The sequence below is a fragment of the Thermobia domestica genome, chromosome 1, assembly GCF_964235325.1.
Source record: "Thermobia domestica chromosome 1, izTheDome1.hap1.1, whole genome shotgun sequence".
Lineage (NCBI taxonomy): Eukaryota > Metazoa > Arthropoda > Insecta > Zygentoma > Lepismatidae > Thermobia > Thermobia domestica.
This window is the reverse complement of record NC_137454.1, coordinates 25,557,737-25,581,418: the sequence shown is the minus strand read 5'-3', so window position 1 is coordinate 25,581,418 and position 23,682 is coordinate 25,557,737. Positions and strand designations below refer to the sequence as shown.

The 23,682-nt window shown below is 38.1% G+C and overlaps 1 protein-coding gene across 1 annotated transcript in view; it reads right to left on the bottom strand.

The window, feature by feature from the left end:
* The window catches only part of LOC145683833 (choline/ethanolamine transporter flvcr2a-like), a 65,945-nt gene that overhangs the window by 14,341 nt on the left and 27,922 nt on the right, over positions 1-23,682 (bottom strand). The window contains exons 5-7 of the mRNA XM_081755429.1: positions 21,183-21,385; positions 17,495-17,598; positions 6,442-6,552 (exon numbers count right to left, since the gene is read on the bottom strand). Of these exons, the coding sequence (XP_081611555.1) occupies positions 6,442-6,552; positions 17,495-17,598; positions 21,183-21,385 (418 nt within the window). The remainder of the gene's footprint in view (positions 1-6,441; positions 6,553-17,494; positions 17,599-21,182; positions 21,386-23,682) is intronic.

Genomic DNA, 23,682 nt, shown 5'->3' with positions numbered 1-23,682 from the left:
TTATCGTATACCCACCGTCTTGGCGCGCCTCACTGAACTAGTGCTTTATAACTCAACATAATATGAAGACAACTCGAGGATTTACATAGATTTCTGTGTGGCGACTTAATACTTGAATTGTGAACTATATATATATATATATATATATATATATATATATATATATATATATATATATATATATATATATATATATATTAATAGACAATACGGAATGCCCGCTACTGGACAAACATGAGCTAGATGGTAGCGAGTAATACATTATACATCTAAACAACTCTGGGAATGATTTTTATTCAAAGCAAGAGAGAAACGGTGTTGATATCAAACTACCCCGACGGCATATGATTCAACTTACTGGATAGAGACTCACTTTCGTTTACTCGGACATGTTACGGATAAGATTTACTTTAGACAACATTATAGACATTGTAAAATTTACGCACATAGTATGTAAATACACTGAGGAACCAATGGTTAATAAATTGTATGTATATTGTTTTGCTTTATAAAACGATCTGAAGCAGTAGAGTAAACACACGGTAGTAGTAATATCCCACAGTCCAGGAACACACACCGCAGTCCAGGAACGTTAAATCCCACAGAAGCAGGCGTGACTGACGACGAATAACAGAGGACGGAGTTCCTTATTAAGGAATCAGATAACAAAGAATCACTACGTCAAGAGGACGAGGCCATACACAATCGAATGTGGTCCTAGAGACAAAATTAGAGAAAGACTATTGAACTCCAGCTTTCATCACGGCAGTGACTAGCGAGTATTACACCAATCCCAGCAATATTCCAGACATGCACAAGCTGAGCATTTTCGGGTGAATTTTTCGTAATTCACTACATGTACACTACTCCAGCATGCTGTTCAACCACAGCAACGCTTAAAAAGGCATTGGTAATACAAGGACGATCACTTACTGCACGATTCGCAGTAATTTTATGTCCAAAGACATGGACAAACTATGCCTCCCTCTCAACTTCCGCCATATTTTCGTACAAGGAATCTAAGCCAAAGGGGAGCACGCTTCCGCGGCCCGCTCGCTCGCTCGCTCGCTTCTTATTACGTATTAGAGCGTAGTATTGAAACAACAACTTTAATAATAGAATATATATGACTAAATGGAAATAAAAATTATATATATAAACGTTTATATACGTATGTTTATAATTAATCCCTCTGTTTATACGAAACACGAAATTTCCAATTATTTTAAACAGTCAGCGCTATCTTTAGAAGCTAAAGATATCCGCTCAACGCAAACCATAGACATACAAAAGAAAAAGTAGCATACTCTGACTACATACACTAATCCAATTGTCGACCATCTTGAATCCTTCATGAGAGTCGAGAATTGAGAAAATATAGAAGGAAATAACATTAACTAAGAGCTGATTAAACATTTCCACAAATAATCTCTTTGAGAAAATGTAACGCTCAAAGAGGAACGTTACAAATTTATTATGTGAGTTTCGTGACATGTAATTGGCCATAACTAAACTAATAGTGAAGTACTAACTAAACTGTTAGTGTTTTCTAGAAGCACTAAAATTGCACTAATGATTGCTCTAGAAGAGACCATTAGTGATTTTGAATTTGGAGGAAATTTGATTCAATGAAAAATTTGCCATAAATTTCTTGTGATTCTCGTGATATGTAATTGGCCATAACTACACTAATAGTGAGGCACTAACGAAATTGTTAGTGCTTTATAGAAGCACTAACGAATGGCACTATTTTTTCCGTTAGTGCTTAAAGTGTGGGTGCGAAATTCACGCTGACTTCATTAAAAGTTTTTTTACTTGTAACACCTACACTAATGAAGCACTAACGTTAGGCGTTTGTGCTCTAAGAAGCACTTACGATGCACTAACAGAGTAATTAGTGCTTTTGAATGCGATGGGAATATGATACAATAAATAATTCCCCATGTGTTTCTTATGGGAGTTTTGTGACTTATAATTGGCCATATCTACACTAATGGTGAAACACTAACGAAACTACTTGTACCTTCTAGAGGTACTAACAATGCACTAACGAATAAAACTAATTTTTTCGTTAGTGCTTGTAGTGGGAGCTAAGTTCATGCTGATTTCGAAAGTTTTCTTTACTTGTAACATTAGTGCTTCCTAGTGCACCAACACCTAAGTTTAGTGCTTCATTAGTGTAAGTGCTACAAGTAAAAACCTTTGCAGGCCAACGTGAACTTGGTTCCCACTTCAAGCACTAACGAAAAATAAGTCCATTCGTTAATGTATCGTTAGCGCTTCTGCAAAACACCCATAGTTCCGTTAATGCTGTAGATATGGCCAATTATATGCCACAAAAATCCCATAAGAAATTCATGGGGAAATTTTCATTGCATCAAAATTCCGCCAAAATCAAAAGCACTAATGACCTCTTCTACTGAAATAGTTACTGCTTCATAGTACACTAACACCTAACGTTAGTTCTTCATTAATGTAGGTCCTACAAGTAAAAAAACCTTTGGAAGCCTTCATGAACTTGACGCCCCCACTTCAACCAATAACGAACACTATTAGTATAGTTATGGTCAGTTTCATCTCAGGAAAATCACATAAGAAATTTAAGGAGAGTTTTTCACTGTGCCAAATTTCTACCAAATTAAAAAGCACTAATGATCACTTCTAGTACAATCCTTAGTGCATCGTTAGTGCTTCTTCGTGCACCAACCCCTAACGTTAGTGCTAAATTGGTGTAGGTGCTACAAGTAAAATATCTTTGGTGGTCAGCGTGAATTTGCGCCCACTTCAAGCACTAACAAAGTAATTAGTGCATTCGTTAGTGCTTCCTGAAAATACTGACACTTTGTATGGAATTTGATATTTCTGAAGTTGGCCCCCACCAAAAAATTTGAATAATTCCCAAAATGTGGTAGCATTAACGTTAGTGCTTAGTGCATTTAAGTGCACTAACAGCGCTCTAACGTTTGCCGTTAACCCCATGTTTCTACCTGTATTTGTATGTAATTTGATATTTCTGAAGTTGACCCCCATCAAAGATCTTGAATAAATCCCAAAATATGGTAGCACTAACGTTAGTGCTTAGTGCGTTTAAGTGCACTAACAACGCACTAACGATTGTCGTTAACCCCATATTTATACACCAATTGTATGGAATTTGATATTTCTGACGTTGACTCCTAACCAAAAATCTTGAATAAATACCAAAATATTGTAAAACTGACATTAGTCCTTAGAGCGTTAAAGTGCACTAACGATTGCCGTTAACCGCATGTTTCTACCTCTATTTGTATAGAATTTCATATTTCTGAAGTTGGCCCCCCACCGAAAATCTTGAATAAATCCCAAAATGTGGTAGCATTAACGTTAGTGCTTAGTGCATTTAAGTGCATTAACAGCGCCCTAACGATTGCCGTTAACCCCATGTTTATACCTGTATTTGTATGTAATTTGATATTTCTGAAGTTGACCCCCCATCAAAGATCTTGAATAAATCCCAAAATATGGTAGCACTAACGTTAGTGCTTAGTGCGTTTAAGTGCACTAACAACGCACTAACGATTGTCGTTAACCCCATATTTATACATCAATTGTATGGAGTTTGATATTTCTGACGTTGACTCCTAACCAAAAATCTTGAATAAATACCAAAATATTGTAAAACTGACATTAGTCCTTAGAGCGTTAAAGTGCACTAACGATTGCCGTTAACCGCATGTTTCTACCTCTATTTGTATAGAATTTGATATTTCTGAAGTTGGCCCCCCACCGAAAATCTTGAATAAATTCCAAAATATGGAAGCACTAACGTTAGTGCTTAATGTGTTTAAGTGCACTAATGATGCACTAACGATTGCCGTTAGCCCCATGTTTATACATCAATTGTATGGAATTTGATATTTCTGACGTTGACTCCTAACCAAAAATCTTGAATAAATACCAAAATATTGTAAAACTGACATTAGTCCTTAGAGCGTTAAAGTGCACTAACGATTGCCGTTAACCGCATGTTTCTGCCTCTATTTGTATAGAATTTTATATTTCTGAAGTTGGCCCCCACCGAAAATCTTGAATAAATTCCAAAATAGGGAAGCACTAACGTTAGTGCTTAATGTGTTTAAGTGCACTAATGATGCACTAACGATTGCCGTTAGCCCCATGTTTCTACTTCTATTTGTATAGAATTTGATATTTCTGAAGTTGCCCCCACCGAAAATCTTGAATAACTCTCAAAATGTGGTAGCACTAAAGTTAATGCTTAGTACTTTTAAGTGCACTAACGATGCACTAACGATTGAAGTTAACTCTACGTTTCTACCTCTATTTGTATAGAATTTGATATTTCTGAAGTTGCCCCCCCCCCCACCGAAAATCTTGAATAAATCCCAAAATATGGTAGCACTAACGGTAGTGCTTAGTGTGTTTAAGTGCACTAACGATGTGCTAAGTTTTGTGAAAATGTGTCTGCATAAAGATGGGTGTGGGGGCTAACTTCATATGAAGTTGCCCCCCCCCACCAAAAGTCTTCAATATCTCGTAAACGCTGATAGCACTAAGGTTAGTTCTGAGTGCACTAACGTGCACTAACGATGCACTAACGATGTGCAACGTTTGGTGTAATTTGGGAGAGGTGGGGGGGCCAATTTCAGGCACGTTATAATCAAAAAGGGAAAGTAAAAGATGCCACCAAAAAGTACAGAAAGTGCTCAAATTCAAGAGGTACACATAACAATATAGTGTGGAGTTCTTGTGTACTATTCATTGTTGGCGGAAAGCATTTTTCTTCTTTTCCTTTTTTTCTTTTCTCCACATCAAAAGATTACACCGAAAAGTTTACAGAAATAAAAATAAGTTTTTTATTGTTGCATTGTTATGTTCTCGATGATTTTGAATTGTAAATATTGGTTTTAAAAATATTAATACAGTATGTTAAACTTGCAGTTAAATTTAATTTCCGAAGAATTGTGTTATACATTTTAAATTATGCTTTATGCTTAATTTTCTAAAATTATGCTTTATTATGCTTTTAAAATTAGTTTCTTCTGGACCCTTAGACAACCACAACCACTTTCAAGGTACCAACCATATTTGTAAATTGCTGTTATGCTTTCTATGCTTTTGGGTTGCCCTAGTCATCATTATTCACAATTCTGAACGTGTTATGTCAAGCTCGTCAGAAGACATAAAAAAGCAAATGCTCTAGTTGTTGGAGACGGAAGCTACACAGGTAGAATCAAATTCGACATAGAAATAGATATGATACCGTAGAAGTTGAATAGAAACAGGTAGTCAAATCTAATCACGACACAAACCATCTAAGTCTAACGATATTTTCACCTAAATAATGATCAGATTGCAATGGTGGTTACTCCGATCTTCAATATGAAGAGTACCGGTATACTATGCTTTTTCAAGCTTTGCAGTGTTAGATTATACCCTTTCCTTTTCAACCGAATATATCCTAAATAAGAAATTTATGAACTTCAGAAAGAGAATAAGTTACTTGAATGCAGATTTACATATTTCTAACAGTATGCTCTTGTAGACACGGTGGATCAGAGGTAGAGCATTCCACCTCTGATGCGTAGGTCTCTGATTCAATCCTAGCTCTCAAACAGTGGGATTTGTGGTGGACAATCACCATGTGCGTAGTTTTCTTGGGGTTCTCCTGTTTCCTATCACTTTCTACATTCCACAATTTCATTCTTTTTCTCATCACCACCGTTTCCTTTAATCTACACTGCATAACCGTGGGAGTAAAACTGATAGATTTCATTTCATTTCTAACAGTGAACAACCTCTGTACAATATTATTAATTTATTATATTTTATTATTACTTTATTTATTTATTTATTTATTTATTATTACTTTATTTATTATTACTTTAATTTATTTCATTTTATTATATTTTTACAATATTAATTAGAGAGAAATAGCTACTGTTTTGGCACAGAATGCTAAGTGCGGAGCGTGGGAACCCAAGCAGGAAACATTTACGTTTATATGTTGTTATCAGTGGTGTACTGCTAATATTTGGTGGGTATGCGCTCGACATTTTTCAAACATATAGCGTATACCTATCATTATACCATGCATTACATCCCCAGTTAACATTGAGTATAACCTAAAGTACAAAAATATTAGGCGGGTATACGCCGTATACCTACATTTACCCTTAATTACCTCCCTGGTAGCTATGTAACGAAACTGTGATATACATTTAATTCAACTCTCGTGTATTTTTCTTGGAGTTGCAATTTCCACAAACAGAAATGCAAATATAATGTAAAGATTCTTGAGACTCCTGTACGACTCATACACTCTTACCATAACCTTTGCACGCATTTTCAGTAAAGAGTAGACTAAAGATAGTGTTAGATACTAAAGCACGTACCTGTAGTTAATGTAGGTACCATGTTTTTTTTTACTTTATCTGAACTTACCCAGCAACTATACATGTAGCATAAACAATACCAATGTAGCCACTACTGAGGGTGAAAGTGAAAAGTGTTATCCCAACTAAAGACGTACAGTACATCACCAATGTTACGGTTCTGGAAAAAATAATACAAAAGCAAGTATGATAACTCAGTCAATAGTTGAGTAATATCCCAAATACTTTTTTAAAAGTTTAAATTTATATAGAGAGGAAAAAGGGCATTCGCAAAATATGGAAAATTTAATAAAAAATAAAGTTGTCTACACCTGTACAATGCCCATTTGAGAATTGAAGTACAGGATTATAATTATGTTCTAGATGAGACAGCACATACAACTGTGGCACTAGCGAAACATTAATATATCAACGGTAGCACCAGCCGTTGCTGTATTTCAAGAAACATTTAGCCTACGTATGTGTACCTTTTGATACATAGTGATCAGTCTTTTCTAGTGAATATTACGTCCGCAAGTACCAATTAATACAAAAACAAAACAAGTCTTACTTCTCTGCATACATAAAATGAAGCGGCAAAGAATAAAAATTCATCCGCTACTGCATTCTCCAAGACGTATATCCTTATGACTATGTGCAGATGCGACGGAACAGGTCATGAAGTTCGTGACCCATGAGCATTCAGAGTGGCGCCCGTGACGTATTTTAAGTCACTAAGTGCATTCTGTGGTCCTGAGATTGTATTCGACATTTTCAAATATCCAATTAACACTATTGGAGTAGTTCAGGCATAGTTTCATTAACGTCGGTTGAACTAGAACAACTCACCTGGCCTGCTCAATCTCTGGACATCAATATTATTGAACAGCTATGGTTATTCCTGGAAATCAGAAATCCTGAACAAGCACTCTCCTCTCTTTGCTGCTGGAACTGAGTGAACAGCTGCATGAACAGTGGTACAACAGCCCGCTCAAAACCATTAGTGACTTACATGCATTTATTTCACAACGAGTCTGAGCTCTTCTGCGGCTTAGCGTGGTTCAACGCGTATGAATCTGGTAAGTTGCATTTTGTTCAGGTGTTTCCGATATTTTGATAACCACCTGCACAATTCACTAATGTGATATTTTAGAAGACCAAAAGTCAACATCAATGTTGCAAGGTGATACACAGTAAAGTAAAATGAGTTGCGTATTGGAAATGATATATCATAAAGTGCAGGAAATACAGGTTTTTATTATTCGCTAAGTGTATGAACGGATTGACGTATCTTTCTACAAAAAACTTTTTCTACTCCTTTCCTTTAAGTCACTACATTTACTGCAGGTAACAAACATGTGAACTGACTTGGGAGAGCTGCTTCTCCCTCTATGAACATGGGGAGCTAATCGGAGTGCCGAATAAGATGGCCAAACATGTTGTTTCTTGTTTTTCCTATTAAGTTATCTCCTTGATCTGTCGTCCTTTATTAGCTTCTTTTAGTATGTCTTCGTTTCTTTTCTTTCAGTCTATGATATGCACAACATTCTGCGCCAATACCACAATTCAAATGCATCTAGCTTGGATATTTCAGCTTTTCTCAATGTCCACGTCTCTGATCCGCAAAGTGCCACGCTCCATGACTTAATAAATCGTTTTCGAACGTTCAAGGACACATTTCTTGATATTAGCAGTTCTCTTTTCCCATTGAATTCTTGTTTAGCCTGTGCTATTCTGGAACTTACGTCTTTTCCACCTCTTCCGTCCGAGGATATTAGACTTCCTAAATAGGGGAACGTCTTAACGTCTTCGATTTTCTCTCCCACTAGCCATACATTTGCTCCTTCCTGTCCTGCTCTTGTGCACTTTATCTCTTTGGTTTTCTCCTTATTTTCATTTTGCATGTTTTTTCTAGTTGGACGTATAGGTTTCCAAGTGCTTCCTGCAAACCCTTCAAGCAGAAGTGATAAAAGAATAAAAAATGTTCATCACAAATTTGTAGATAGGTAAAATTTACAAAATATTGTAATGAGAGTTTCGAAGTAGGCAACATAAATGTTTATGGAGGCAATTCTTTTTTATTACAGAAAAAATGGAACTGAATATAAAATTACTAATAAAGCACAAAGTAGTAAGTGGATAATACTTAGTAACTGCACTGGTCATACGCATCTTGTAGGGATGCATTCGAGTCGAGTCGAGTCGAGATTTAAGCCTGTCTCGACTCGTCTCGAGAAAATGTTGTCTCGACTCGTGTCTCGACTCGAAAATATGTTTCTGTCTCGACTCGTGTCTTGACTCGACAGTCTCTGTCTCGACTCGACTCGAATTCGAGTCGAGACGTCTCGAAATTCGAGTCGAGACAAAATGTACGAGTTAAAATATACGCACACATCAGCCAGACCATCATGACTACCTACCTAATTGTCAGTATGTCGACTTTTGGCATGGATAAAAACGGCGATACGTCTTGGCATACACCCAATGATCCTTGATAGGTCGCTGGAGAGAGCTGGCACCACATGTGCTCACTCAGGTCACCTAATTCCCGTAAATTCCGGGAAGGGGGGCGATGTGCTCTGACGTCACGTTCAATCACATCCCACAAGGGACATCACTCTAATGTCCGGCTCCAATTTCAATGAAACTTTTTTTGCTGGTAGAAGGCATGTATGCATCATTGCTTGTGATGACAAATTTTTGCCATGGTGCATGTTTTCTATTTTTTTTTTAATAACTTTTAAGAGTTGTGATGTGGTTATTAGAGATTACTACAGAAGTTCCTTACTACCCTTTGTAAACGGAGCGTTAATGAAGAAAAGTGAAGAAAAACCATATGGATACATATAAGTCCTGGGAGGAAGTCGTATGGTAGATATGACCTTGATGGCAGCCATCTTGAAATCCACCATTTTGAATTAAGGTCAAGTTTTCAAAATGGGAGTAGGGTAATATGATACATAATTTCGGGCTAGAATTTAATTAGAAAAATAATGGTGAGGTTAGCTTTAAGATACACCCATTTGGGGGAAAGTTACAGGCATATTAATTGTTTTTACTTACTGTGTGCGTAAGTCCCTTCTTACTTTCGTCTCAAGACCTGTAAATCAATCGCAACGGCAGAGCCCGGTTTCGCACTAGTGTTTAGAAATCTTTAAACTCACTTGAGGCAATATTTGTGGATTATTGTATTATATTTTGCCTTTAATTAAATTTGAACCCACTTCATGATCTTGTGTAAAGTATCACTAAAAGAGAATTTCTGTTTTTATGGAGAACGTAAGCATGGCAATTATAAAAGGTGAGTAAGGTGCGTATGTATTTATAAGAAAGTCTTTTTTGGTTCCGCCAACCTACTCTTTAGTTGTTTTTTTTTCAAAATACTCATATCTCATACATAAAAGAGCTATTATAAAATCTCTTACCACTATTCTTTAATACTTATAAAATTTTATTTATTGTAAAAGCACTGGCGAGGTATTTCTTAACGCCCACTAAAATTATGGTGGAGCTCCTTCGTGGCTAACGGTTAGCATACTTGCCTTTGGCGTGGGAAACCTGGGCTTGATTCCCGGTGGGAGTTCATGTGGTTCGGATTCCACGTTAATCAGTAGGTCCACGTCTCACATAGCCTCGCTGCTGAACGGGACGTTAAACTCAGAATCAATTCAACTCAAAATTATGGTTTTGACTTTATTATGATGTCATTAGTTTAAACGCCCAACTGCCCAGTAATTATAAACATTGACTACATTATAAAATTGTAATTTGTGACGACTAAAATATCAGAAATTAAAGATTATTCTTTCGGTTTTGGAACATTTTGAAAAATGTGAAAAACTGGTACTGCACCGATACAACACACCTTTTGGATTTGTCATAACATGTCTTACATAGCTTTGGTTCGATTCTCAACACGGACTGCAACTACCCGTTAAATTGTGCATCCGAAAGGCACTCTTTGTTAAACCTCGCTTATCACCGCTCATCTTAATAATATATATAACTTCACCGCGAAGCAAATGTTGCATTTCTCTCTTTCATCCTAACACAAAACAAAATTAACCACAGCTGTGACACGAAGGAGCTATTTCGAAAAGAAACAAGCTGTGCTTCATAGAGATGTGTACCAAATGATAGAAGTATAAAGTATTGTTTTCTTTCCTGTTTATTGATATCAGTTGGTGTTCTTAATGAGTTTACTCATTAGTTTAGAAAGAGTATATATGGAATTTGGACATATGTTGTACGTATTCTCCTGAGAAATTGATGAGACCAGAAAAGTTATAAGGACAGATGGAATAGGTTTAAGCGCATTTACGTGACTTTATCAAATATTTATTCTCCGTAATGGTACCACGCAGAAAACTTGGTATAGGCCTACTTTTAACTTTGCCTCCCTCTGTTAGCTGTTTCAAATCATATATATCGGATGGTTTTGATATTTCTTCTGATCATTAAAACAACAATGGTACCTGTATGCGTGCAGAAATGCAAAAGCACAAGGTAACTTCCTATTTGTTTTGGAAACAACAAACCCATTTCACGTGTGCGAGAGAAATTGAGCACAGCGAGATCGGGTGTTAACTCACGGTCAGTTCGCAGCAGGAGTCCATGGTAAAAGATTTGGCTATCTCGAAAACACTCGCAAAACCTTACAAATACAAAAGACTGCGCTTCAAAGAAAGTTTAGACACAGATGTTTCAATTTTCTTTTAGCATTTTTCTTCAGCAAAAGAGTCGGTTCATTGTATTCGAAAAAGGAAAGGGAGAAAGGGTGAATTTATATTTTATGTGGGGGGTAACGTTGTAAGTAGTATAAACAACACATACCGCTTCCGACTCTGTACTGAAGCACTTCCTTTAGCGGTATATCACTAGATCTATCCTGACCCTCATCCCACCTCAAGTTGTAAAGTAGAAAGGGACAGAAGTATTCAACATGACTGCGCACTTGAGTTTCAGTTCACAATACGAAAACCAGTGAGCAAGTAAACAGTCTTTTGTAGGATCGTGTTTTACTTCTTGAATTTATTTTTGAACATTTCTGTGAATTCAACAACAGAACGCAGTAGAAATACGGACTAGTTTTTACTCCAACCATTACTTTCGCTCCAACCCAGGGATGCCACATTTATGATTTCGTACTAGATTTAGTGATTTTACTATTGAACTAGTGATCTAGTACGTACTTTGGGTAAATAGGCACATTCTAGTGATTTTTTTGCATTTTTTTCTGATGCAGACAAATGAGAAGGAAATGGTTCTTAAAATAAAAGGAAGAAGTATATTGCAGTTCAAAACAAATGTAGAAACCTTAAATTATTTTTTCTTTTCCCTCTGACTGAATGAAACCCCTGCTGTGTAACGACCTTAGGTAAACAACGGCTATCTTTGGTCCGCTACCTCATTTTGTTAGCCGACATGAGATGGGTTACTTTTTTTCTGGAAGAAAGTGAAGAAATAATTATCCAGTACATTTACGTTTTGTCAGGCACACAGGCGCAGTCTGTACTTGTTTCCTAACGAATTATAGCAACATAACATAAATGAAACATATGTACCAGAAAATAGGCAGTACAAACGGAAATTTTCATCTGTGACACATTTGATGAGAAATATAGTTAGATGTCACGTGCAAGCAATCTAAACATGTCCTAGCCTGTAATTCTATTCGTATGTTTATGTAGGTGAGACTGAGAAATCAAGAAATAATAATAACTGGTTTTCTTCCAGGGGAAAAATCTAAATGTGAAGGGGTGTTACACTGGGACTTTAATTGCGTCCTTTGTACAAGATTAACAAGTAATAGCAATTTTTTAATTTATTTTAGTTCTTGGGGAGAGGAAGATGGAAGCGAACCCTCGTAAGGACCTCTGCAAGGAAACATGAATACTATCCGCCACTGTTTGTTACATTACACAACATAGTTTTATATATATATATATATATATATATATATATATATATATATATATATATATATATATATATATATATATATATATATATATATATATATATATATATTGAGTTTTAGTCAGGGTTTTCATTCTGCAGGAGAGGGGGGGTAGTAATACCTGAGGAACATTTTCTATTCTCAGAGTGTTGCAATGATAGCATTTCCTCCATTATAACTAGCCCAAGCTAGTTGCATTATATGTAAGGATTAAGTTAGCCTAAAAAGCTTAAATTTCTATGGCTGTTTTACTCTGTAGCCATGTTTCTCATTTTCGGTCTACGGGACTCTGTGTCCGGAAATTTTCGATGGCTTCCAAGTCGGAAAATAAGTGTATCAAAGGCATATATATTATATCTATGGTTATATGAGGCATGGATCTACAGTTTAAAGTGGGATACCGGTAACAACTTCATGAGCTTCCACCGTAAATCGAACCAGAGTCTCCCGCGATCAAGGCGTATGCGTTAACCATACAGACACGAGGAAATTCACATAAGCACACACACATATATATTGTTGAGTTGATTTTGACTTTACCGTCTCTTTCAGCAGCGAGGATATATGAAATGTAGACCTACTGATTAACGTGGAATCCGAACTACATGAGCTCGCGCCGGGAATTGAACCCGAGTCTTGCACGGCAAAGACGCGTACACTAGCCGCGGAGTTCACACACACAGAGAGAATCAGAGTCCTCACACACCAAGGGTGAGAGCTGTGCCACTGAGTCACAGCGGCCACGGGGCTAGGTCGAGTCCACTTTACGTTCATAGTTTCTTAGTACATAAAATGTTACGATTATGAAATAGATTTTCCTTAATGAGCTGCATAAAAACAAAAGCTTTCCAAATGCATTAAACAATTAGCTCGATTTGAGTGTGAACTTAAAGTTATATCAGAGTGTAAATACGGATACGCACCAAAACTCGAAACTTAATACACTATTTCTCCTATATAGTCAGCATGTATCAAGCAATCGTTCAGCTTTCATTTGAGAGGATGGAAATCGAAGGCCCCTGAACAACTATGTTACTAATGTGCGGAATGTATTTATCTTACAGTGAACTGCTTTGATGCCAAGTGGCCTAACTCCAAAATTGAAATTTTCCAGGAGTGAAAGTTGAAGTTCAATATCTCATGAACAATCCATATTTCTTTTATGTTGGGAACCAAAACCATAACTACTGTATGTAGTTCATTGTTTTATAACTTAGTGTTTACAAAAATCCTTTAAAAAAATACCTATTCATAGAAGTGAATGGTACTTATCTGTACTAGTTCTTGGCATCCAAGCAGTCCATTTATTGTAATACTAGCTTAATATACCCATTCTTCGCTGTATTTGGAAGTCAACACCTGTGGAAGTATCACCATTCATTTCAGTGACCGCGAAAATTATGGATTTGACACTAGTATCAATCAATATGGGCTATTTATACATGTCTCTGTATTCCTCACCAGCTGACACCCGGCCCACATACAGTAGTAGCTGAATTTGCAAGTCATCGCTGATGGAAGTGTCACCATTGATCTCAGCGACCGTGAAAACTATGGATTTGACACTAATGTCGATCAATTTGGATTACTTTTACTACATGTCTCGCTAAACGTTCCCCTGAGACCCCCTGGTTCCAATTTTGACGAAAACGCTTCGCCTTAGACTGGGACCTGGACCAAGGTATCCGTGACCAAAATTTGGTAACTCTCGGTCAACTTGTCTGGTCCCCAGGTCGGTCCCAGTAAACGTCCCCCCCGAGACCCCCCCTGGTTCGAAATTTAAAAAAACGCTTCGTCTTGATCTGGGGCCTGGACTAAGGTACCCGTGACCAAATTTTGGGAACTCTCGGTCCATTCGTCTGGTCCCCAGGTCGCACACAGACAGACAGACAAACACACAAACAAACTCTTTATTTTATTTATATTAGATAAAATATACTATGTAAAATAGTCTCGTATCATAATATGTGATTTACAACAAATGTTACATTATATATTATCCGTAGCTCGTGATATGCTGCAACATATTAAAGCCTTAGAATAGTTGGGCAAGCGAATAATCCAGAAGTTACGTAACCCTATTGCGTTCATGGGAACGAAAACACAATAATTATAACTATGCTAAATTACTATAGACTACCAACTGCTCATTCAGAGAATTTATGAAGTTCACTTTATCGCAATAGTTTTATACAAACTAGATTTAGACTACGGATAATAGTTTTATACAAACTAGATAATCAATTATTATTATTATTATCATTATATTTGCAGTACAACCAAATACAACGACATTAACTATTAGTTCTAATTAACTGAATTGAGCTGAAAATTAAATCTTGATCTTCAAAGATTAACTATTAATTTTATGCGTTCTGTACCTTTCTGAAGGAATAAAAGCTGGAATTGGTTTCAAGGCTGTTTCTGAGTGAATACTTTCTTCAAAATAATATTAAAAATTATAGAAAGATTTTCGAGACATTCGAGTCGAGTCGAGATTTTTAAGAGCCGTCTCGACTCGACTCGTGTCTCGACTCGAAAATTCGAGTCGAGAAATACGTTTGTCTCGACTCGTCTCGAATTTTACAAAGTGTGTCTCGACTCGAGCGCATCCCTAGCATCTTGCCATCTTTACCAAACTTTGTTTCCATAATATACTTACCTTTTGTAAACTGGTCATTTTTTAAGCTGTTCATTTCTCAATAAAACCGACGTTGACTAACACAGACAGACTGAACTGGATTGATTTCAGTTTACGTCCTTCCAACAGAAAAGTTATATGAGATAGGACGACCTAATGTTTAAAGTGAGCTCTACAACACCGGAGACAAGTACCCCAACTGGAAATTTAACAAGGAACCACACGTATAGAAAACACATGTGATAGTCTTTTGGACCTACTAGGAGGTTTTAATGTATATAGTAATATAAACGTAGTATTGAAAGCCAAGTGCACTGAGGTAGATCCTCGAAGTCCGCAGTTCTCAAAAAAGCATTATAACGTTATAATCTACTTATGTAAGTATGCAACAACCTTACCACATGGTACCAACGTATTTGTAATATATTATTGTACAAAGTGGATAATTTTAAATATCTGGAATCATCACTAACAGATCAAAATCTTATCCTCGAAGAAATTAAACGTCCTCTGAAAGCAGAGAATTAGTGTTCAGTCCAAACTCCATTGTCTTCGCGAACACTATCGAAAAATTTAAAGCTAAAATACACTCATGAGCAATTGAATTAGAGACACCTGACTAGTAGCGTGTAGCACCCTGTTTTGCATTGATGACGGCGGGGATGCAATGTGGCATGGGCTCCACAAGACATCTGACGCATTGAGGAGCCATACTCATACCTGGTCGATGCACAGTCTCTAATAATCCACAAAGTTTGGTCGGGATAGGGTTCAGGCCACGCAAACTCCTCTCGACAGCATCCCGAATACGATCAATATTATCGAGATCGGGGCTCCTCGGTTATCAGGCAAGCATCCTCACATGTGTGGAGTGCTCATCAAACATGTTATCCTCGATTTGGGAGCTATGGATTGGATCAGGTCGCATGCACGGATTGGAGGCAAGTAAAAGTTTGAACATGATCTACCAGCTGATTCCTGTAATTTTCGTTGGTGAAGGATGTTGTCAGATGTAGCGTGAGTACCATATCATCCAAATGTGAACAGTTCCCATACGTGAATATCACTATCACCGGCCTGAACTGTATCCTGCTGGCAAGAGGGATCGACTCTCTCATGTGGTTGACGACGCACGTGTACCCGGTTATAGACGTATACCAACTGGTACCTCCACTCATATATCCAGATGACTTATACAGTGCTTCAAGCGTCCTTCAAGCTTGTTCCTTTGCCAGTATCAGTCGCTGAACCTTGTGTCAGGTATTGAACAGAGTCCTCTCGTTAGATGCTTGCTCCTGTATTCCATGCCGAGGTGATGGTTCTGGATAATGTGGCTGCTCACCCGATGTTGTTCAACATTATATTTACGACCGATTTGCTTCACTGTGGCCCGTCTATCCGAGTTTACCATTCGAGCTATCCGACTGCGATCCTTGTCATCGACGCGTTGTACATAACGATAATTGGCAGTGCCTTTACTCGAATCCACTTATTCACGCTAGATTTTTGATGCGGTGGCCTATAGAAAGTCTAGTGCCTGCACGACTTTAGAGAAATAGTGGACTGTAGTTCTGTCCCGACAATCTGACAGCGATCAAATGCGTTGAGATCTCTTGTTTTATCCATCCTGTAGTCTAATGTTACTCATACAGCTCGTGCTAGGTCTGACGTTCTCGTTGTTATATATCACGCGCTTCCTATTACATTCACCGAAACAACGATGGTACTTTATCCCCAGAACGGCAGCTGCCTCTAATTCAATTGCTCATGGGTATATATAAAAACTATAATTATGCCTGCTGTGATTTATGTGCGAAACACGGTCTCTTACTTTCGAGGCAAAACGCAGACTGAAAGTATTTGAAAATAAAATCCTGATCGGAAAATTCGAACTCAAGACGGACGGAAATGATATTCCCTTGTGGTTAGTGTACGTGTTTCTGTAGCGGGATTTATTTCCAGTGGATTTGAATCCCACGTTAAGCTGCAGACCCATGTCTTATATTGCCTCGCTGATTAAAGGGACACTAAAACCAATCTAACCAATTAACAAAACGTATGGAATTGGCATAAACTTCTTAACAAGGAACAGCATGATTTGTACTGTTTACTTAACATGATTAGAGTCATTAAGAGAGGCCGGTAGCCAGGTCTTGTACGCAGAATGGAAGAAAGTAGAACGCTTTCAAAGTCTTAACTGGAAGACCAATCGGAAAGCGACCATTAGGAACACCTATGAGCAGATAGAAGGACAATACTAAGATGAATATCACAGAAATAGGAATAGAAAGTAAAAAGTGGATCCAGTTGCCTAAAGACACAAGTCAATGGAAACCAAAAGTGAACGCGGTATTTAACCTCCAGGCTTTATAGGCTATAGGGTTATTTTTTTTATTTAGTTAACATCGAGCTTTTCTAATAGTCTGAGTTGTTGCAAATAAACACTATACACTTTAAAATTTATTTAGGCTCTGCATATAACCATATAAATACGTAATACGAGTAAATTACATTACTACGTACTTGAACTTGTGCGTTTTATCCAGAACTATTCCTCCCAAAACGGCTCCTATTAGACCACTAAACACAGAAGCCATACCTATTCTTCCTGCGTCCTCTTCGGCACCCTATAAGAAAAAAAATTAATGGTTAATTTTGGAGTTTTCTTTATATTTTTTTCATAAGTAATTGAATATATTTTCTATTGAAATTAACCCATATATGCCTATTCTTTTTGTTTGAATTTGATTTATTTTGAAAAATTAATAGTTTTCGACCTATTCTTGGTGAATTTAGTGTCTACCATTGGCTAATTATGATATTGGGTCGAAAATGACTCGGGTGACAAATACATAAGCTTTAGCAATAACACAATACGTAAGTCGTTCGTTTTCAACCCGAGAGGCTTAAATCGGTTAATGAAGTAAACCATCTTCACTATTAGAAGGAGCCAAATCAAAAATATCTACATATTTGTTTGCCCACAGCAACCGAAATGTCCATAGAAAATAGGTCCAATTTTAGAATCCATAACAAGCCATTGTGTTCCATTGTGTTTTCATTGTGTTTTCACTTCTTTACAACACGTTCTTGTACTTTGATACCATGTGCCATTTAAAAGTTGATAGTAAATTTGGTGGGAATGGTGGAGAGATACAGTTACAGTTTGTATACATTTGGATCACTCTAAGAGTGAATATTGTTTAATGAAGAGTCTAGAGCTTTTGCACTCTAATTATTTTTAACATCCTCCTACCAACTAAAATGTCTTTCGCTCACGTGTGACTTCTATTGCTTGATATTCTATTGTCACAATTCATACGTTAGTAACTATCGATCAGCTTTCCTAACTTTACTGTTCTCGTCATTTCTAATGCGGAGTAATATATCCTTGATGTACGTTCCTGAATTAATACAGAATTGAATACTCCATCCATTCTTGCCTTCTCTATTGCATTTGTTTCCAAACGTGTTTTTCGCGCAGTTTTCTCTCCATAACAGTGCTTCCACTGCAACCGACTCTTGCACAACGAAGTTACACAGACCTCGCGTCGGCTCCTCGTATCTATCAGTGCTTCCTTCACTGGCCACACACAAAGTGGCGCTCTTTATCGGTAGCGCTCTTGTGCAAGAGTCGACTGAAGTGGAAGCGCTGTTGCGGAGATATATTTTGTGTTTCTATTCTGAAATGGACACAATCGAAGCAGCTGAAGAACGATAGAAAGGAAGGGACGCAAGAGAAATGAAAACTGTGAACTTTGGTAAAGGATTGTTTGAAGGGGCCCTCACCTTGAGGGCCCTAAAATGGTGGGAAAACTGTGCGAAAAACACGTTTGTTTTCAGTTTTATTTCTTTATGACAATGTTACCATCACTTTCAGGCCCCGAAAAAACATATGTTGTACCTAAGGGTGTAACAAGCTTTTTGACCAAAAAAACAGCGACGTGTCCCTCCCAAAAGTTTTTCATTTTTTTGAAATTTTCAACACGCAAAAAATAAAGAAAATACGCATCGATGGTTTTGAAAAAAAAATTGCACATTTACATCTAGATAGTATCTACAATCTACGGAACTTTCAAAATTTTTCGACCAACCCCACCAAAATTAAAAAGTATTCAATTTTGAGCATGTATGATACGATAATTCGGTAAGGAGAGGGGGTAGGGGGTCAAAAAAATTTTTGAGGTAGTTTTAGGTGAAGGGTAACCTTTTGGGTCAATAGCGACCCAATTTGGATGAAGGGCCGATTTCACTATCTTACCAGGAAAGACCCTTTCTTTGGGACCCCCCAAGAGCGTGGAACGTTTATTTTATTTATTTTTAATCTACATTCAGTTTTTCCTTTAAATTTCTTTCCAGGTCCTAGAGACCTGCACGGGCCGAATTTTTCGGCCCGAGCCCAATCCGGCCCGAACGTACCTAGGCCCGGCCCAGCCCGGGCCCGAAAAGTTTTGGAGATTTTCGGCCCGAGCCCGGCCCGGCCCGATAAGTTTTCTAAAATTCTTGGCCCAGGCCCGGCCCGGGCCCGATAAATTTTAAAAGTTTTTGGCCCGACCCCGGCCCGATAATTTTTTTAAAAAAATTAGCTCGAGTCCCAATCTTTCTCGAAATTTAGTACTAAATTTGACCTAACCCTCAGAAACATTTTCTAAACTCTGGTTCACAACCTGACGCTTGCCTCCCGAATGGTACCAATGCCACCTAGAACTTTACATGTCACCGAGAGAACAAAAACTCCATTCCCTGTAACAAAACTCTAACTTAATTGATTTTTAGCATAAAGTGAAGATGGCAATATTGTTTAGCGACAGGCAAAACATTCCCACCCCTTCTTGTTATATTTTGAGTTCAGTGAAGGTCAAGGTCAGAGCTCAATTTACCGCATAATTCCTGCAATCCTCTAAAATGAAAGTGAAGCCGCTAAGCAACACAAACTATAAATGGCTATTGCATTCTTTGTAACATTTTTCACGGACACACTTCTTCAACGTTTGGCTTTATTCCAATTATCGTTTAACGAAAGTCAATAATTATTAAAAAATTGCAATTGATCTCCCCAGCCCGGCCAGACGTAAATCAGTGTTGGCCAGCCCAAGCCCGGCCCGGCCCAAAGAAATACAGTGTCGGCCCGCCCAAGCCCGGCCCGGCCCAAAGAAATAGCAGAGTCGGCTCGCCCAAGCCCGGCCCGTGCAGGTCTCTACCAGGTCCCCAAGAGAGTGAGGCCCTAAGCTATGGCTTGTTCAGCTTATACGTAATCTGGCACTGATTAGTTTCATTAGACAGATATTTCTGTTGTTTCATCTGTTATTTAGTGTAATATCGATCGACAATTAATTACGTTTACTTTTAGGGAAGGTGTGGATTATAAACCTTGATGGCCTTTGTACGGCTCATACTAACAAGGTTCTTTAGTAATTATTTTTCGGCGCACTGTGACTACCAAGGATGTTATAAAATAGAGGATCTGCCCATACAACAAAATTGTGAAGCCATACGTCACAGCTTCGCAACACCTATTCTGCCCACTCCGCGCCACTAAGATCACAATGTTTCGAGCCAACAATCATGACGGAAACGAGAGTAGCCAGTCAGACGTGCAGGCTCAGGCGATGCTCGGTTGTTTTTTGGCTTCATTAAGTTCATATGTTGAAGATACGTATGGGCAGATCCTCTATTTTATAACGTCCTTGGTGACTACTAACCACGAAGACAACAGATAAAAATCGTGTACTGCCAACTTACTAGAACAGAAATGGCGGGCATTTCAAAAGTTGCGTTCTTTGTCGGACAGCCTTTATATGACTAGAAATAATGCATGCTTGCATTTATTCTGCTCCTTATCCTATGTAATATTTCGAGTCACTCTGTAACAAGCAGGCGCACGACTAAAAGGGGGGGCTAGGGAAGCCTGGCGTCCCCGTAACCTTTTCGTGGCCCCTCCAGGCCTCAATACAGAAAACACAATTTAGCTATTTGTAAGAGAATTTTTAATGACTTGCTTCCCTAACATATTCATGCTCCCCCCCCAAACATCTGTAGCTGGTTTCGGGCCTGGTAACAAGAAGAAACTGCAACCAAGGAATTCATTGCTTTTCAACGTGAAGAAGCATTTTCTACATTATCACCGTATCATTTACAGCGTTTTATAAAGTGAACAAGAATAATATATTCCAAGTATATTAGTATAATTATGTCAGTAAAAACTACTTACCGGAAAATAGTATAGGACAACTTGATTAAGCAATGTGGAAATGGCGCCGAACACACCAAGGTTGATCCCAAATCCAAAGAATAGAAGAACAAAATTCTTATTCTTCATTAGCCGTTTAATCGATTGAACGTAATTAATTGGTCCTTGGTTTGACAGCGCTGCTTGTGCTGGACTAGGGTATGTATCAGGTTCACTCTGAAAGACTGTATGAGCAATATTTATTAAAATATTAGTTTGAGGAAATTGTAAATTTTCTTCGATGCGAACAATAGACTGTTTATATTGTAAATATTATTTATAAACCTAAATTATTCTAAAACCATCTATTGAAAAATGAAAATGAAATCTTTCAATTTTACGTCCCACGCTTATGCCGGTTAGGCTAACGGAGACGGTGGTTATGAGAAATGAGTGAAATGGTGGAATGAAGAAAGTGGGAGGAAACGGGAAAACCCCGAGAAAACCCACGAGCACGGTGTTTGTCCACCGCAAAGTCCACACGCGCTACCTGGAATCAAACCAGGACCCCAAGCACCGGAGGTGAACGCTCTACCAGTGAGCCACCTCGCCCCCAAAACCATCTATTGAGTGTAAGATGATATTAATTTTGTCATTTGAATCCACTAACAGTTATGTTTATGGAAAATTTTATTATACTTTCAACGTTGATAAATCTTTTCCAATGTTTCTGAAGTTCGTTCAGTTTAGTTACAGCTAGGCTTGTCACCTCCTACTGAACTGGGATTGGAACTGGTCGCTGAGTTTCGAAATGGACAGCTATCTATCGTGTCAGACGAATTTGATAACTTGGTGCGGCAGAGTATAACTGAACTCAGCAGACATTCCGCAAAACCATTATCCAATTCCTGCTGCACGAAATTGCCTCAACACACCACGGTTTCAAGAAATGTGTGTCAGGTGGGTGCTGAAGTAACTGATACTGGTTCCCCTCCTACATGTCTGACTTCTACCACATTGAAATACAAATGTTGACTATGGAAAATGTCTGAATTCCGGTGGTAAATATTGAAAAGCAATGTTGTCTGTGCTGTGCACAAAGGTTGATTCAGCTATATTGAGCCGAATTCAATGTGTAGTCAATCGTCCTGAGATTGCCATGAAACAAACAACAGTATCTCGTTAGTCATGTAGTAGAGCCATGTGGTTAAGCGTAGTCTGATGCCGCCGAAACTGAAAGATTCTGGGAGAGGTTCACTGTGGCCCTTTCCGACGCTAAATCACGACGTCGCGCATCGTAGAAATGTGCAAAGTGCGTTAATTTTCGTGTACGTTGTGCCACTGTGAATCGTGTTATGCGGCACAGAGTCTTGGGCCCACCATACTAACGCAAGCAGCTGGAAACCGGCCTCCCATGAAGAGGACTCCGCCACTATTGCGTCTGGTTCAGCATATTATGAATATAATTACCTCATCTCTGAAAAGTATCTATAGAGCGTGCGATAGCCAGCAAATGTCACACAACGCAGGCGACAATCAACCGCGCCATTGTTAGGGATTTACGCCTCACTGTCGTTTGCAAGAGCAGTGTGCACACCCTGAAACCATATCTGTTGCTGGGCGAACAAGGTACTGCAGGAGGCTGTTTAAATGTCATCTCGCGGGTGATCGGTGGAAGTCTGTTGTTATCCTTGATGAGGCGTGGATTTATCTCACAGACTGTAGAATGGATCTTTATCACTCCATGCAAAATGAGGCCAATATGAGTCGATATTCTTTGAATCATTTATGATTGTTAAACGCTTCGGGCCTTATACAGAGTCGTTCAGACACGTGATTAATGCCATACTAAAGCGTTCGACTAACATATGTTTCCTGCAGTAGTCAGGCCTTTAGTGTGACGGTAATCATACGTCAAAACGACTCTGCATAAGGCCCTTCGTATTTTTTCACTTACATTTAGCAAAGCTGCCACTGTTCTTTAGTTTGCTTTAGTAATTCTAGGTCAGTAGTTGTATCTAGTATAGGCTGTTGAAATGTGGTTGATTCTAAAAGTGATGGCTGGTACAAAACATCAATTTGTTTCTGATTCTTTTTAAAACTTGTCCTTTTTTCGTGGCTCTTCTTAATCTATTACAATCTTAATTTCTTGTGTTGAGGGCGTTCAAAGTTGTCACCAAATGGGCCAGGGTATGCGGCTGCGATATCCAATAGCATTTATTGGATCTGTGCTGGCAGCAGGTCTGATAAGTCTCTTCTTCAGTGCTTTTCAATGGTTTTTTTGGTAAGATAGTTGATGTGCAAATATTCATCGGCATAGGATGCGGCGAATTCAATCACGCTGCAGTCTTATTATCTACATAAGCTCTTATTGACTTCATGTGTTCACGCAGTTCTTCCCATTGGCGTTAAATGTGGTTAGTGGTGATACTAAGATGCACTGACTTTTTTTATTTTTAGTAAGTCCATGGTTACAATGTTAATCACTGTCGAGGAAGTTCTTTTATTTTATGTGTGTTGTATGTGATTCATTCTGTAAAGC